An 11,768-nucleotide genomic window follows, 5' to 3' on the forward strand; every position below is an offset into this window, starting at 1 on the left:
CAGGTGGAGTGTTGCGCGCCGAGCTGCCAAAGACTTCTGGTCAAGAAATTTTCCTGCGACCTGCGCGGCTGCGGGACGCGGGGCGGCTATGTGGGTCCATCGGCTCAACACCGGTTGGTTGAGATGAAGCTTGGTTGGCGCGTTTCCGCATTAGGTCTAGGGCCGCATAAAGTGTGCATCCTGTGCATAAGACTCTATCCATCATATTATGCATCTTTATTTATGAATCCGAAGCCCTAGGTCAACATGAAAGTGGCATGCTCTCTGGTCAACAACTCTCAGCAGTAGATATACATAACATCTTATATCCATAGGTCGGGATGTGTTGTCAGGGAGTTTGGTCTATCCAGCTCATTCGATGTGGAGAGCGTGGATAGCCATGCGATACCGATAGCTACATCGGCTACTCTCATCTTTGGTGGAATCTCTCGGACAGAGATGAATGCGATTGGCTCGCATTCGAGATCCGGCGACGGCTCATGAAATGGGCCTTCGGTCTCGGGTGTTTGGCAATTCGATCAGGGTATTTCATCAGAGATGTCCCTCCAAATCCGCGGGTTTTCTGTGGTCATTCTTCTCGGGGCGAATGAGGTTTCAATTTCTCCGGTTGATGACCTCCGGAACCTTTCGAAATACGTCTCAATCATACTCTCAAGTTGATCCGAGACCACCCACCACAGACAAATCAGCGACATATTTCCTCGGGACCCTGGTCTAGTCTCAGTGACATGAGAAAACACAGAAAATCCCGACTGGGATGCAAGGAGTGCAAAGAAAAGAAGGTCAAATGCGACGAAACCCGACCGTCCTGCATCAAGTGCAGGACGGCTGGAAGATCATGTTCCTATCTTGAGATGCGAAGCAATCTACCGAACCCGCCGATTACATCACAAGCGTCCACAACGACTTCTCCGGGGTCTTATTTGACCGTCGACTCAAGCAACTATTCGCATTCACCCAATCCGCCCACACCACTGCCGGACTCTACCGCCTCAACATCTTCGTTCGTCCCACCCGTTCGGTCCGACGCCGTCTTCAACGAATGCTACAGCTTGTTCCACCTCGATCTGCTCCACCATTTCCAAGGACCCCTCACAAACGTCACAGTATCTATCCAGTCGGAGTTAGCGCGTATCTTGCGTGTGACATACACCGAAGCTCTGAGAGCTCCATACCTCATGGATGAAGTACTGGCTTTCGCGTCAGCCCACAAAAGCACTGTGGCCCAGGATTCCGATTCTAAGGCCCTCTACCAGAATGAGTCGACTCGGCTCCAAACACGAGCCATAAGCCAACTGAGCCTCACGAACGAAGACGTCAACGAGGACAACTTCTTACCTCTGTTTGCCTTTTCCCTCCTGCTTGGCCAACATGTATTGTTCGACGTATTCTCGAACCCGACCTCGTTGACCAGCGTGATCGACCGATTCGTGCAGTTTCTAGGACTGCACCATGGGATCAGCATGATCACAAGCCAGTCTATCGACAGGTTCACTGGTCTTTTGCAAGATCTCGTACCTACGGACCCCGTTCATTTCCAAGTCAAGGTCGCGAGCCTGGGTCGGGGAACTGAGTGCCAAGGCCTTCTTCAGCGATTATCCGAGAGTGACCTGTCCGAGTCAACCAAGTCCGTTTACGCAGATGCGGTCAAGATATTACAGTATCTCTTTGATACCTTGGAATCATCTGATAGTCGGCGCTACGTGGCGGTCCAGGAATGGCCGGTTCGGATATCTCAAGACTACATATCTCTGCTTCAGCAAAGACGTCCGGAGGCGCTCGTCATCATGGGCTACTACGCAGTGTTGTTACACAGAGCGAAGGATTACTGGCCCGTTGGCGACTCGGGAAGATTTCTTATAAAGGTCATCTCAAATCATCTTGGGAGCTACTGGTCTGACTTGTTGGAGTGGCCGAACCAAGAGCTTGGACTTGACGAGACGTGATGTCATGATGTAGATAAAAGTTCTATTGAGCTAAAACACAGGAAAGAAAATCACGGAAAGAAATCTATACGAAGTGAAACATGAGGTATGGTTAAACCATGGATGATAGTGCGTCTTAAAGATAGAAATGTTGCGCATCATACTTGAAAAGGCGACGGATCAGCTCACAATTCAAAGTGCTTTGGCTTGGTGATGTTCTCACCAACAACGCCAGACTTGGAGCATGACCAACACTCAGCCAACGATGGATCGCCACAGGAAGCAACAAACTCAGCCTTCTGCGGGTAAGCACACAGAATGCGGTTATGAGTCTCATTCGCGGCAACATTGAGCTTGATCGGGGTCTGCTCGGGTGCCGTGCCGTTCTCGACCCAATCACGGAGTTGCTCGAAGAGGCTCGTTGGCGTGTCGCTCTTACCGCCGAAGCAGTGGCCGAGAGCAGGCGCTTCGAAGTAGCGGTAGAAGTCCTGGATATCCGGAGTGATGTCCGCCACCGCGTTGTAGTACTCTTCCGTTGCACCCACGGGGATGATGTTGTCGGCCTAATTCCGAGATCAGCTTCAAATTTGAATCTTCTCATAAATACAACAAGACTTACCAGTCCATGGAAAGTAACCATCTTTCCTCCGGCGTCCCGGAACTTTGTCAAGTCCGGGTCCGCGCTTTCGACCAGAGAGTTGTACTGTTGAGCACCGGAATACACAAGCGCGTCGAACTCAGCACGGGTGAGATTTCCCACATTGAAGTTGGGATCCTTAGCAATGAACAGCTGAAGCCAGGGAACTCCAAGCTGGTTAGGCAGACCCACGCAACCCGTCTCGTTGCACTTCGTCGTGACGATGCCCACGCCATAAGAACTGTCTCCTGTGAGATCCGATCCCGGGGTAATGCCATGGTAGAACTGCTGTCCGTTGGCGTTGCTTCTGCCATGCCACGTCTCATTGACCACGATGGCCGCCGTCTTGCTGATCGTCTTCTGGGTGCCGTTCGTCTGGGAGCACGCGATAGACTTGCCAACGACTGAGAAGGGATTGAAGGTCTTGAAACATTCCTCGACGTTGCCGATAGTCCCATCGGTAACACCGTCGAGATTGTCGCATGCGGAGACGGCTTCGGCGGTGATGGCGTCAAGTTCACAGCCGTAGGGGTATTCGCCGAGCTCGTTCATCACTTGTTGAGGCCACTGGGCGTTGGAGATCAGTTCGTTCCAGTAAATCGCGGGAGCGCCCGCGACGATGCCGTCGTACTGCTTGGGGTATCGTTGAGCAAGCATCAGTCCTTGTCGGCCTCCTTGCGAGCATCCGTTCCAGTAAGAGTACTTGGGGTCTTTTCCGTAGAAGCTCCTGATGAGAGACTTCCCAATCACTGCCTTCGGAAGGATGTCAATGATCTGTTCAACCAACTTGTCAACGGGCGCCAGCCACTTACCTCGTCGTTCAGACAAACAGACGCTATGTTCTGCAAATTGTAGAGATTGACGTTGCCAGGACTGTTCAGAGCCCACGGAGTTGGCACATCAGCACTTCCAAGACCGGCATCCGTGGTGATCGACGCATATCCATCAGCGAGACCACCATTCATACCAGCATATGAGAGTAAGAAGCGGCCAGCGACCCAGCCGCCTCCACCGACGCCCAGGAAACGCTCGTTCCAGTCCAAAGGAAGCCAGGCCTCGGTGATGATGTTGTCATTCTGACCGGGATGGGTGTAGGCGATGGTGACGTTGCAGAAGGAGGCGTTCTTGACTTCGACAGAAGGCGAAGTCTGTCGGTAGGCGCTAGGAACGGAGACGCTGTAGTTGGTGACGAGGTTGGCTTCGAGGGAAAGAATCTCGGTGCCGAAGACCGAGGGGTTGAAGGTGCTGGCCACACACGACTGTGCCAAAGAGACGGCCATTGTTGGTTCTTTCGAGGAAGTTGTCGTTATGAAGCTTGCTCTGGAAGATGACGACTTTTGGGCTCAAGTATGATGCGAGCCTTGCTTTATATATCCATGTTAGGCCGGTTCTGACAACATTCCACATGTGTTGCTGCTTTGCAAGTATTGAAAACCGAAGAGACGCCGTGATCCACACAAGACTAAAATCTAAACGGTTCTCATTACGCCGCAGAACCAGCCGGTAAATGAGTCAACCGGAACTCGTTCATTTTGGTTCTGCTTACGACGGTGAGAGGCTCGCATAGCCAAGCCGGATACACGCAAGTGCGATTGGTCAATTGCGGATCCGAGTAAGCACGTTGAATCCGGGGCCGTGGCGGGGTTGATCGGTAATGACAACAAAGCTTACTGAGGCTGAGTCGTTTTCTCTTATTCTCCTGTATGCTCGGACTCTTGTCCAATCACAGAAGGGGAGAACTTGGCGTGTATTTCAGATATCACCAACCCAACATGAAGGCACCTAGGCTTGACATGACCATACAATTTCATTTGGCATAATCAAGTCGACGAAAAGACTGAAAGTTTCCAGCAAAAGCTAGGTCTACATTTTCTGCGTGCTCGCTCCATCTCTAGACATCGATTGAATTATGACGAAGAAATGGGAACCAACTCCCCCAAGTCCCCTATCCTTGATCCTTTTATCATACACTTAGATTCCAGTAAGGCAAGCCAAACTGCCTTGATCCGCCCGAAGCTCTAAGCCTTTGCAATATGGCGCAGCTCCAAGTTCTCGGTCTGAGAAACAAGGTTATTGGATGACAGGGCAGAGATCCATCGACCCTTGATGTTCTTACCCACCGACGATGGAAACCAATACCAGAAAATCCACATCACGGCCAACATCGGAATCGAATCAAATATGTACAGCGGCCACTCCGTACTGAGAAGGTAGCCATCATTTCCCATGATGAACTCGATAATCCTGAACACGGATCTTCCCATAATCAACCCGCTCGTCGCATAGAGCATGCGAAGGGTCTGTTCCCACTTGATCTCAATATCGATGTCGTGGAAACAAGGGTCCTTTTTAATGCGCGAATGGAAGGTCCAGGCTGTCGTCCAGAACACTCCGAAGACGACGATATGAAAGACCAAGCCGGCGACGACGATGCCCTGGGCGATCTTGGCATACTCGCTAACCACCATCAACCCGGCGCCGGAGCCCTGTATAGAGAGGGCCAAGATATCGCCCGTGACGAACACTTTGGTGAGTCTTGAGGGCCGTATGATGGAAAACTTCTCGCCGTTGACGTTGATGATGATCCTGCCGAGAGTCATGTAAATCGAAGCGGCGAACAAGACGGGCGCCAGGAGAATGTTGTTTTGAGATCCGACAAAGGGCATCAGCTTGCCAGTCCTGTTATGGGCGGCGGCTCGCAAGGCGTACCCGAGGAATTGCACTGCACAGGCCATTCAGATCAGTATTTTTGTCGTTTTTTTTTTGACGCGATTCTGGACTCAAGAGTCAACTTACTGTAGCCGCCAATGGCCATGGGGATGCAGAACCAGGCGCGGGTCTTCCAGATCTTGTAGGCGTATGCGAATGCCGTGAGGAGGAAGATAATGCAGAAGATCACCGCGACTGGGAGAGATGGGATGTATTTCCAGAGGTAGTAGCCATGCTTATAAGGTTCGAGAACAGCCATGTCTGCTCAGTCTGATGGTCCAAAGAAGTAAAAGATAAATCTGAGAGGTAAAAGCAGACGAAAGTGGGAAAGAACGAAAGTGAACGAGGATTTAATTTTCTCAAATAATTTGGAAGTTCGTCAGCTTCGTATCATACAGAGCTATCTGAGCTCGAACCAATGTTCAAGACTCTTATCTCTGTTGAGAAGGGATGTGAGAGATACCTGTAGTTGGTGATGAATACGCGCATCCCTAGTTCTGCGTCTCGCACTTGAGCTTCTGTCATTGGCCAGCTCTACTCCGAACCTGCGCAAACCCACGACTTCCCTGCAACGTTTCCATACTTAGGCACTGCATGGTGATTGGCAAGGGACTGAGGAGATTTTGCTATCCACGATGATTTACTGTTCAAATTTGACTAAGGCTTGCAATTATTATGGTATCAGGGGACAAAAGCACGAACAATCAAACAGCTTGACGCCAGGGTCAATACCCTTTTCTTACGCAGCATCGCCCCTACTACCGACATGAACCACTATCTTGCCTTTAGTCCGCCCTTCTCTGAGCTTCCTGTAGGCCTCGGGGACGTCCTCAAACGCGAACTCGGAGTCGATCACCGCTTTCATCTTTGCCTCGGTCATCCACTTCCCGAGGCGTTGAAAGTACTCCGTTGTATTCTTCTGCTGAACGAAGTAGAACCCTCCACCTCCCAGAATAGTCGGACGAACCTGCTTTGCCAGCGTCCAGAAGATTCCGGACAGCGTCACGTTCGGGCCAACGCCAACCAAGACGAAAGTGCCTCCCTTCTTCAAGTAGCGACTGCAGTTGTCGTACAGACCGGCGGTGCTGCCCACGTTGTCGATGACGAGATCGAAGACATTACCTCGTGCCTTCAGGTTTGTGAGGACGTCTTCTGTCTTGTAGTCGATGACCTCGTCAGCGCCGAGTTGTCGGCACAGATCCACGTTTGCCGTCGAGCATGTAGTCACCACTTCAGCCCCCAAAGCTTTTGCGATCTGAATACCCCAGGTTCCAGTCCCACCACTACCGCCGTTGATAAAGACCTTGGCACCGGGCTTTAGTTTATCAGGCATGAGTGACTGGTAAGCCGTCGTCGCCGCGGTTCCCACCGAAGCTCCTTGATCAGGGTCGATGCCCTTCGGTAGGGGTGCGCAGACTGCGCCGTCGATGACGATGAACTGCCCCAGGACTCCTCGCTGGTTGATCATCGCCAGACCTCCAAAGACGATCTGACCCTCTTCGAAAGCGGTGTTTGACGGGTGCTTGCCGGCGACGCGTCCGCAAAAGTCCATGCCTGGGGTCGCCGGACGCGAGACCATCAAGCGGCCGATGACTGGCGTTGCCGGGACCTTGTAATCGGCGGGGTTGAGAGACGCGCTGATGACCTCGACGAGCAGCTCATTCTTGCGAAGCGAGCTTTTGCTGGGAATGGGCGCATCTTCCTTCAGCGTGAGGCAGTCCTCGAGGTTACGGTCGAGGGTTGAGTATTGCCAGATTCTCATTGTCTCGGGCATGATTGCGCTGTGTAGAGGTTTTGGTGGTCGGTAAACGAAGGAGAGGGAAAAGAAGCGATGTTTTGCGCGACTATCGATGCAATTATGTGTCTAAGTTGAATACTACGTATGGTCTGATAATGTCGCCGAGACAGCTTCTCCGCACGCTTTGATGCACCGCAATAGGGTGGGTAAGCGGAGCGGACTTTGCCCCACATCCCGGCAGATGCCTCCGTTAAGTCACCGGGATTGCTCCGGCTCCGATTGAGAAACAGATCCAAGAGCGGCACTCGTCGCGTTCGCGTTCGTATTGATATCGGCGAGGTTTTCTTTTTCCGCGTCCTTCAGCCGCGATATTAGATACCATCACGGGCATGACAACTGCCCAAGTAGTCAGTCATGGACGCTGGCAATCTCCGCAGGCAATCGCTACCATCCGCTCCGAGTGGATTGGTTCCCGCGCGAAATGATTCGAATTGCGATTCTTATTGTCCTCTTTCGGTAGAAGGGGAAATGTTTCCCGCGAAAACTCCGATGCTTTAGCAAGATGCATGAGGAGAGAGCTATCGTTGCTAAAAACTGGTCTGGGTGAATTATGAGCATTTGAATTACATAGCAATCCGTGACAGAATCCCCAGGGTAGGCAATAGGTGTTCAGACAAAGCAACAGCCTTGGCTACGTGCATGAGCAAGGAGACGATCGCAAATCGCTGCGAAATACAATGAATACATCGACCCGTATCTTTCTAGCCCTATTGGAAACTCGCCATACCTAGCGATCACACGTTTATAATTCAATTTGCTGAAAGTTTCCTTAGTCGGTTTCTAGGTACAGCAAAAGTTTGCCCTCCAAGGTGATGGCGAAGAACCTGGAACTGTGGCGTGGCATTCTGACGGCCGCCTTCAGGAACATTAACACCTACTGCTTCGCGAATTTCTAATTAAGGGAACGGTGAATGCTTCTTTGATTCCTTAAGGTTTTAAGAATTCGCGCACGATTCCCAGATTGTGGTGTCTAGCGGCTCTGGACCACGTAAGCAACTCGTTCTACCTCGTTTCCACAGCGATCATTCCCTAGAGCCAAAATAAGCATCACTCGCTTCACGGGGCTGGCGATGCCGGGATGCCGTCCGGGTCTCCTCTAATTACAGAAATGATTGACCATGGCGTAGCCCCAAACATGATTGAACGTGATCCTCGGTCCCGACGGAGACTAGAAATGCTGGATGCCTATTAGTGTTGTAAGCCGGTTCTCAACACGGCATCGATTGCCCAAAAATCCCGGGATCCTGCGGGCGCGTGGGCTTACGCCCCACGGCAACCAGCCGGCATCTCTACCCGCTGACTCGCACAAGCACGATGGGCGTTGGACTTGCCCAGCGAACTTTCAAGCAAAAGAACAATAGATAAGTCAAGGAAGGCAAAACCAAGTCTGTTGACCGCTCCCGGTCGATTACCTCATTCGAGAGCGCAAAGCTCCTTCTTTGTTTATTGTATTCTCACGACGAAGAAGTCGCTTTGCTTGGTTGAAGGAGTCGCAATGCTCGGATTAGTTAGTTTCCCGTGGTTGGTGACATTGAAGGATGCACTAACCCTCTAGGCTCCGTCAAAGCCCTCAACTGCATCATCGTCAGCATTTTAATTTCGTTCGTCCAGTATTAAAAAAATCGAGTTCCTCCTGCCATTCGATAACACTGACCACAAACCAAACCGATCTTCATCCTCGCGCTTCACGATGGTCAACGTTTTTACCGTCACCCTGTTGGCCGGGCTTTGCGCCTCTGCAGCGATAAAGGAGACTCCTAAACGAGAGGTGTCGTCCGAGGGATGTAGCAAAGAGCTGCCAAGTGACCGGGAACCCGGAAACGAGTACAACATACCCTACACGGACGACGAAGGACGGGACCGAAACTATCTGTTATTCATTCCGCCTGGGTACAAAACAAACAGCCCGAACCCGGTTATTTTCTCGTACCACGGCGGAACAAGAACCCCAGGAAGCCAGAGAAATTTGGATCGGTTAGAAAAGCCGGAATTCAACACCGATCATATCGTGGTGTATCTCCGAGGCTACGAGGTAATGCAGAAAAGAATGATAATCGCCGAAAGACCGACTAACCTGTCTGCAGGAACGATGGGAGAGTGTCCCCAACATCACAAAGCGTAATGACGTGCTTTACACCAACACCGTCCTCGACGACTTGGAGTCCACCTACTGCATCGACAAGAGTCGCGTATTCATGACCGGAAAGTCCAATGGTGGTGGCTTCACCAACTTCGCCGCATGCCACCAACAACTATCGACCCGCTTCGCAGCTTTTGCTCCGGTGTCCGGCTCTTACTACATCGAAGGTGTAGACGATTGCCAGCCTAAGACGGTCGAGATTCCTTGCACTCCAGGGCGATCCGATGTTCCTATTATCGAGTTCCATGGTGGAAGTGACGGAACTATCCCATACGCGGGCGGCGACCGGCGTGGTGCGTGCTTGCCGGATGTTTTCCACTGGATTACGGAGTGGGCAGTCCGTGACGGGCTTGGAGAGACGCCGGCTGTGACCAACATCGCATCTCGGGCGCAGCTGTATGAATGGGGCTCTGGTGCTAAGAAGGGGTTGGTTTCTCATGTCTTCGAGCAGGATGTGGACCACAGCTGGCCTTACACGGGCAAGAATACTGATAATGAGGACCATGGCGACGGACCGGCGTCTTACAATGCCTCGAGCTATATCATGGACTTCTTCAGCAAGCATTCGCTCACCAGCTGTTCATAATCAGAGCATCAGCGTTCTTGAACAGGACAGTTAGAAACATGTTTTTAGCCCTGAATGACTCCTTGAATCGAGAAACTATTAACTACATGTCTCTTCTCTCTACATCTTCTTGGAAACTACGTGAGGACCACAATTGTACCAATCTCTCAACTTCCTCCATCTCCCCCTCCTCCTCCACCTCCTCCATCACCGCCACAACCTCCATCCCCTCCACCAGACCCGCTATCGAAACCACCTCCATCAAATGAGACATAGACACCCTCAAACACACAGTATTGTCCTCTCGTTCTCCTTTTCCATTCCTTCACCGGGTTCATACCACCCAGAATGTAGCGCGCCTTCGCCCGAGCCGGATGTCCTACAGGAACCACCGCAGCATCTGGGAAATACCCGTCCAAATCACTCTCATGCAGTGAATACTGCTCGTCGTACCCAGACTCGTTTTGTCTTTTCCATTCCTTCTGAGTTTCGTTCAGAATTTGTTTCGCCGTCAGGGCAGAACGACTCGGCATGTAGTCAATGAGCCCGCCCGCAGTGTTGAAGCTCCAGACCCAGTAGCTTGCTGGGTATAGTCGGTGGGTGTGCCATATGAGGTCGATGGTCAGGTTAGGCGGCACAAATTCTCGGTTCCTCACGCCCAGTTTGACGTCGCGCTGTGCTGGTATCGCGTCCATGTCAACTCTCCACACGCCGCTTTGTGGTGTCTTCTTCAGGGGCGGAGGTTGCCCGAGGAGTTTGATGAATCGTTCATAGTCAATGAGATCTTTTTGTAGGGCGCTCTTCGAAGCGTAATTCGGGTTGGAATCGCGAGCGCTGATCACCGTCTTCCAGAAAATATACTGCCGGCTGAGAACTTGTTGAAGTTGTTGCACCTTGGACCATGGTCTCAGCTGACAGCGATCTCCGCGCTGGGAATGCCGTGCGCGGTAGACGCAATGGATTGGGTTCTCGCGTGTCCTCCAACGTGTGTAGCCGGGTAGTCCGATGCTCATCGGGCCATTTGGCCGACACAATGTTCCGAAGAAGTGCACCTGCAGCTCTTCCTCGACCTCCTTCTCCTCCCTCTGATCTGACGAAGACTTGCGAAAAATCCGGGAGAGCAAGTTTGACTTCTGCGGGGGTGTCTCCCACGGCGCGAAGGGCCATAGTTGAAATGGAAGGTTGGGGCTGCGGTTCTTCTCCTGGCGGTTCCAGTCATCCCACTTCTTCTGCGCTTTGCGGTCAGACCATTTTCCGGACTTGTACAGACTCAGCAGCTTCTGCAAGGGGAACTGGTGATGATTCAAGCCGAAAGACAGGTGATTGCTGTCCCATAGGTGGCGATGGAACGAGTATGGCGAGAGGAGGTGGCAGTACCAAATGATTGCGACGTCCCTTGCAAGTCTGTTAGTGTTTTCTTCAAATTCGTGGCAGAATCGGGAGAAATTGATACCATGGTGGTGGGCAGTCATTGGGAGCCACTCCGTGGATGCTGAGAAACCTCAAGTAGTTGACGTAGCGCCATTCCATGTAGACGAGGGTCTCTACATGAATCTCATTTTCTTCGTTCTTTCGCATGTACGGCATGAGCCTGAGGAAAATTTCCATGAGTTCGAGGTGCCTCTTATGTGATGTTAGCAACGGATGGTTTCTTGAGAATCGATATGGGAACACTGACAATCGTGGCAATCTCAAGGAAGATGTGGTCCTTGCGTGCGGGCCATGGGTTTTCGAACACAGTGATTAGATCCATCTTTTCAGTTTCGATAGTCATTTTGATATTTAATTGTTGTCCTGAGCTAGATGACTGGAAGTTGGTGTCCTTCTCAACTTGTAATATAGTCGGCAGGTCAAGGTCTGGTCGAACGATGTCTCGGAGAGGTATGCCAAGTCGCTTGCACGGGTTGACAGCGGCGCCCTTCCGCATCCCGCACCGCTCACCGTGAGTCTGCCTAACAAAATTGCCGCATTCATTTGCATTCAGCTGATAGGAT

General features: G+C 51.6%; 6 protein-coding genes across 6 annotated transcripts; 2 read left to right on the forward strand and 4 right to left on the reverse strand.

The window, feature by feature from the left end:
* Positions 1 to 974: 974 nt before the first annotated feature.
* CkaCkLH20_09566 (C6 finger domain-containing protein) lies at positions 975 to 1,946 on the forward strand (the record flags this gene model as incomplete). Its single annotated transcript, XM_038892281.1, has 1 exon — positions 975 to 1,946. The coding sequence occupies one exon, from the start codon at positions 975 to 977 to the stop codon at positions 1,944 to 1,946; it is 972 nt and encodes a 323-aa protein (XP_038742517.1).
* A 164-nt stretch (positions 1,947 to 2,110) lies between these two features.
* Positions 2,111 to 3,842, reverse strand: CkaCkLH20_09567 (uncharacterized protein; the record flags this gene model as incomplete). The annotated part of the gene is made up of 3 exons (XM_038892282.1): positions 2,111 to 2,488; positions 2,545 to 3,315; positions 3,375 to 3,842. 3 exons carry the CDS (start codon positions 3,840 to 3,842, stop codon positions 2,111 to 2,113), a joined length of 1,617 nt encoding a protein of 538 aa, XP_038742518.1.
* A 738-nt stretch (positions 3,843 to 4,580) lies between these two features.
* Positions 4,581 to 5,530, reverse strand: CkaCkLH20_09568 (RTM1 protein; the record flags this gene model as incomplete). Its single annotated transcript, XM_038892283.1, has 2 exons — positions 4,581 to 5,284; positions 5,359 to 5,530. 2 exons carry the CDS (start codon positions 5,528 to 5,530, stop codon positions 4,581 to 4,583), a joined length of 876 nt encoding a protein of 291 aa, XP_038742519.1.
* A 480-nt stretch (positions 5,531 to 6,010) lies between these two features.
* On the reverse strand, positions 6,011 to 7,045 carry CkaCkLH20_09569 (zinc alcohol dehydrogenase; the record flags this gene model as incomplete). The annotated part of the gene is made up of 1 exon (XM_038892284.1): positions 6,011 to 7,045. The coding sequence occupies one exon, from the start codon at positions 7,043 to 7,045 to the stop codon at positions 6,011 to 6,013; it is 1,035 nt and encodes a 344-aa protein (XP_038742520.1).
* A 1,714-nt stretch (positions 7,046 to 8,759) lies between these two features.
* CkaCkLH20_09570 (uncharacterized protein) lies at positions 8,760 to 9,795 on the forward strand (the record flags this gene model as incomplete). Its single annotated transcript, XM_038892285.1, has 2 exons — positions 8,760 to 9,101; positions 9,154 to 9,795. 2 exons carry the CDS (start codon positions 8,760 to 8,762, stop codon positions 9,793 to 9,795), a joined length of 984 nt encoding a protein of 327 aa, XP_038742521.1.
* Positions 9,796 to 9,941: 146 nt separating this feature from the next.
* Positions 9,942 to 11,548, reverse strand: CkaCkLH20_09571 (uncharacterized protein; the record flags this gene model as incomplete). Its single annotated transcript, XM_038892286.1, has 3 exons — positions 9,942 to 11,169; positions 11,276 to 11,397; positions 11,453 to 11,548. 3 exons carry the CDS (start codon positions 11,546 to 11,548, stop codon positions 9,942 to 9,944), a joined length of 1,446 nt encoding a protein of 481 aa, XP_038742522.1.
* Positions 11,549 to 11,768: the final 220 nt, after the last annotated feature.

Source organism: Colletotrichum karsti (assembly GCF_011947395.1).
Source record: "Colletotrichum karsti strain CkLH20 chromosome Unknown Scaffold34, whole genome shotgun sequence".
In the NCBI taxonomy this organism is placed as follows: domain Eukaryota; kingdom Fungi; phylum Ascomycota; class Sordariomycetes; order Glomerellales; family Glomerellaceae; genus Colletotrichum; species Colletotrichum karsti.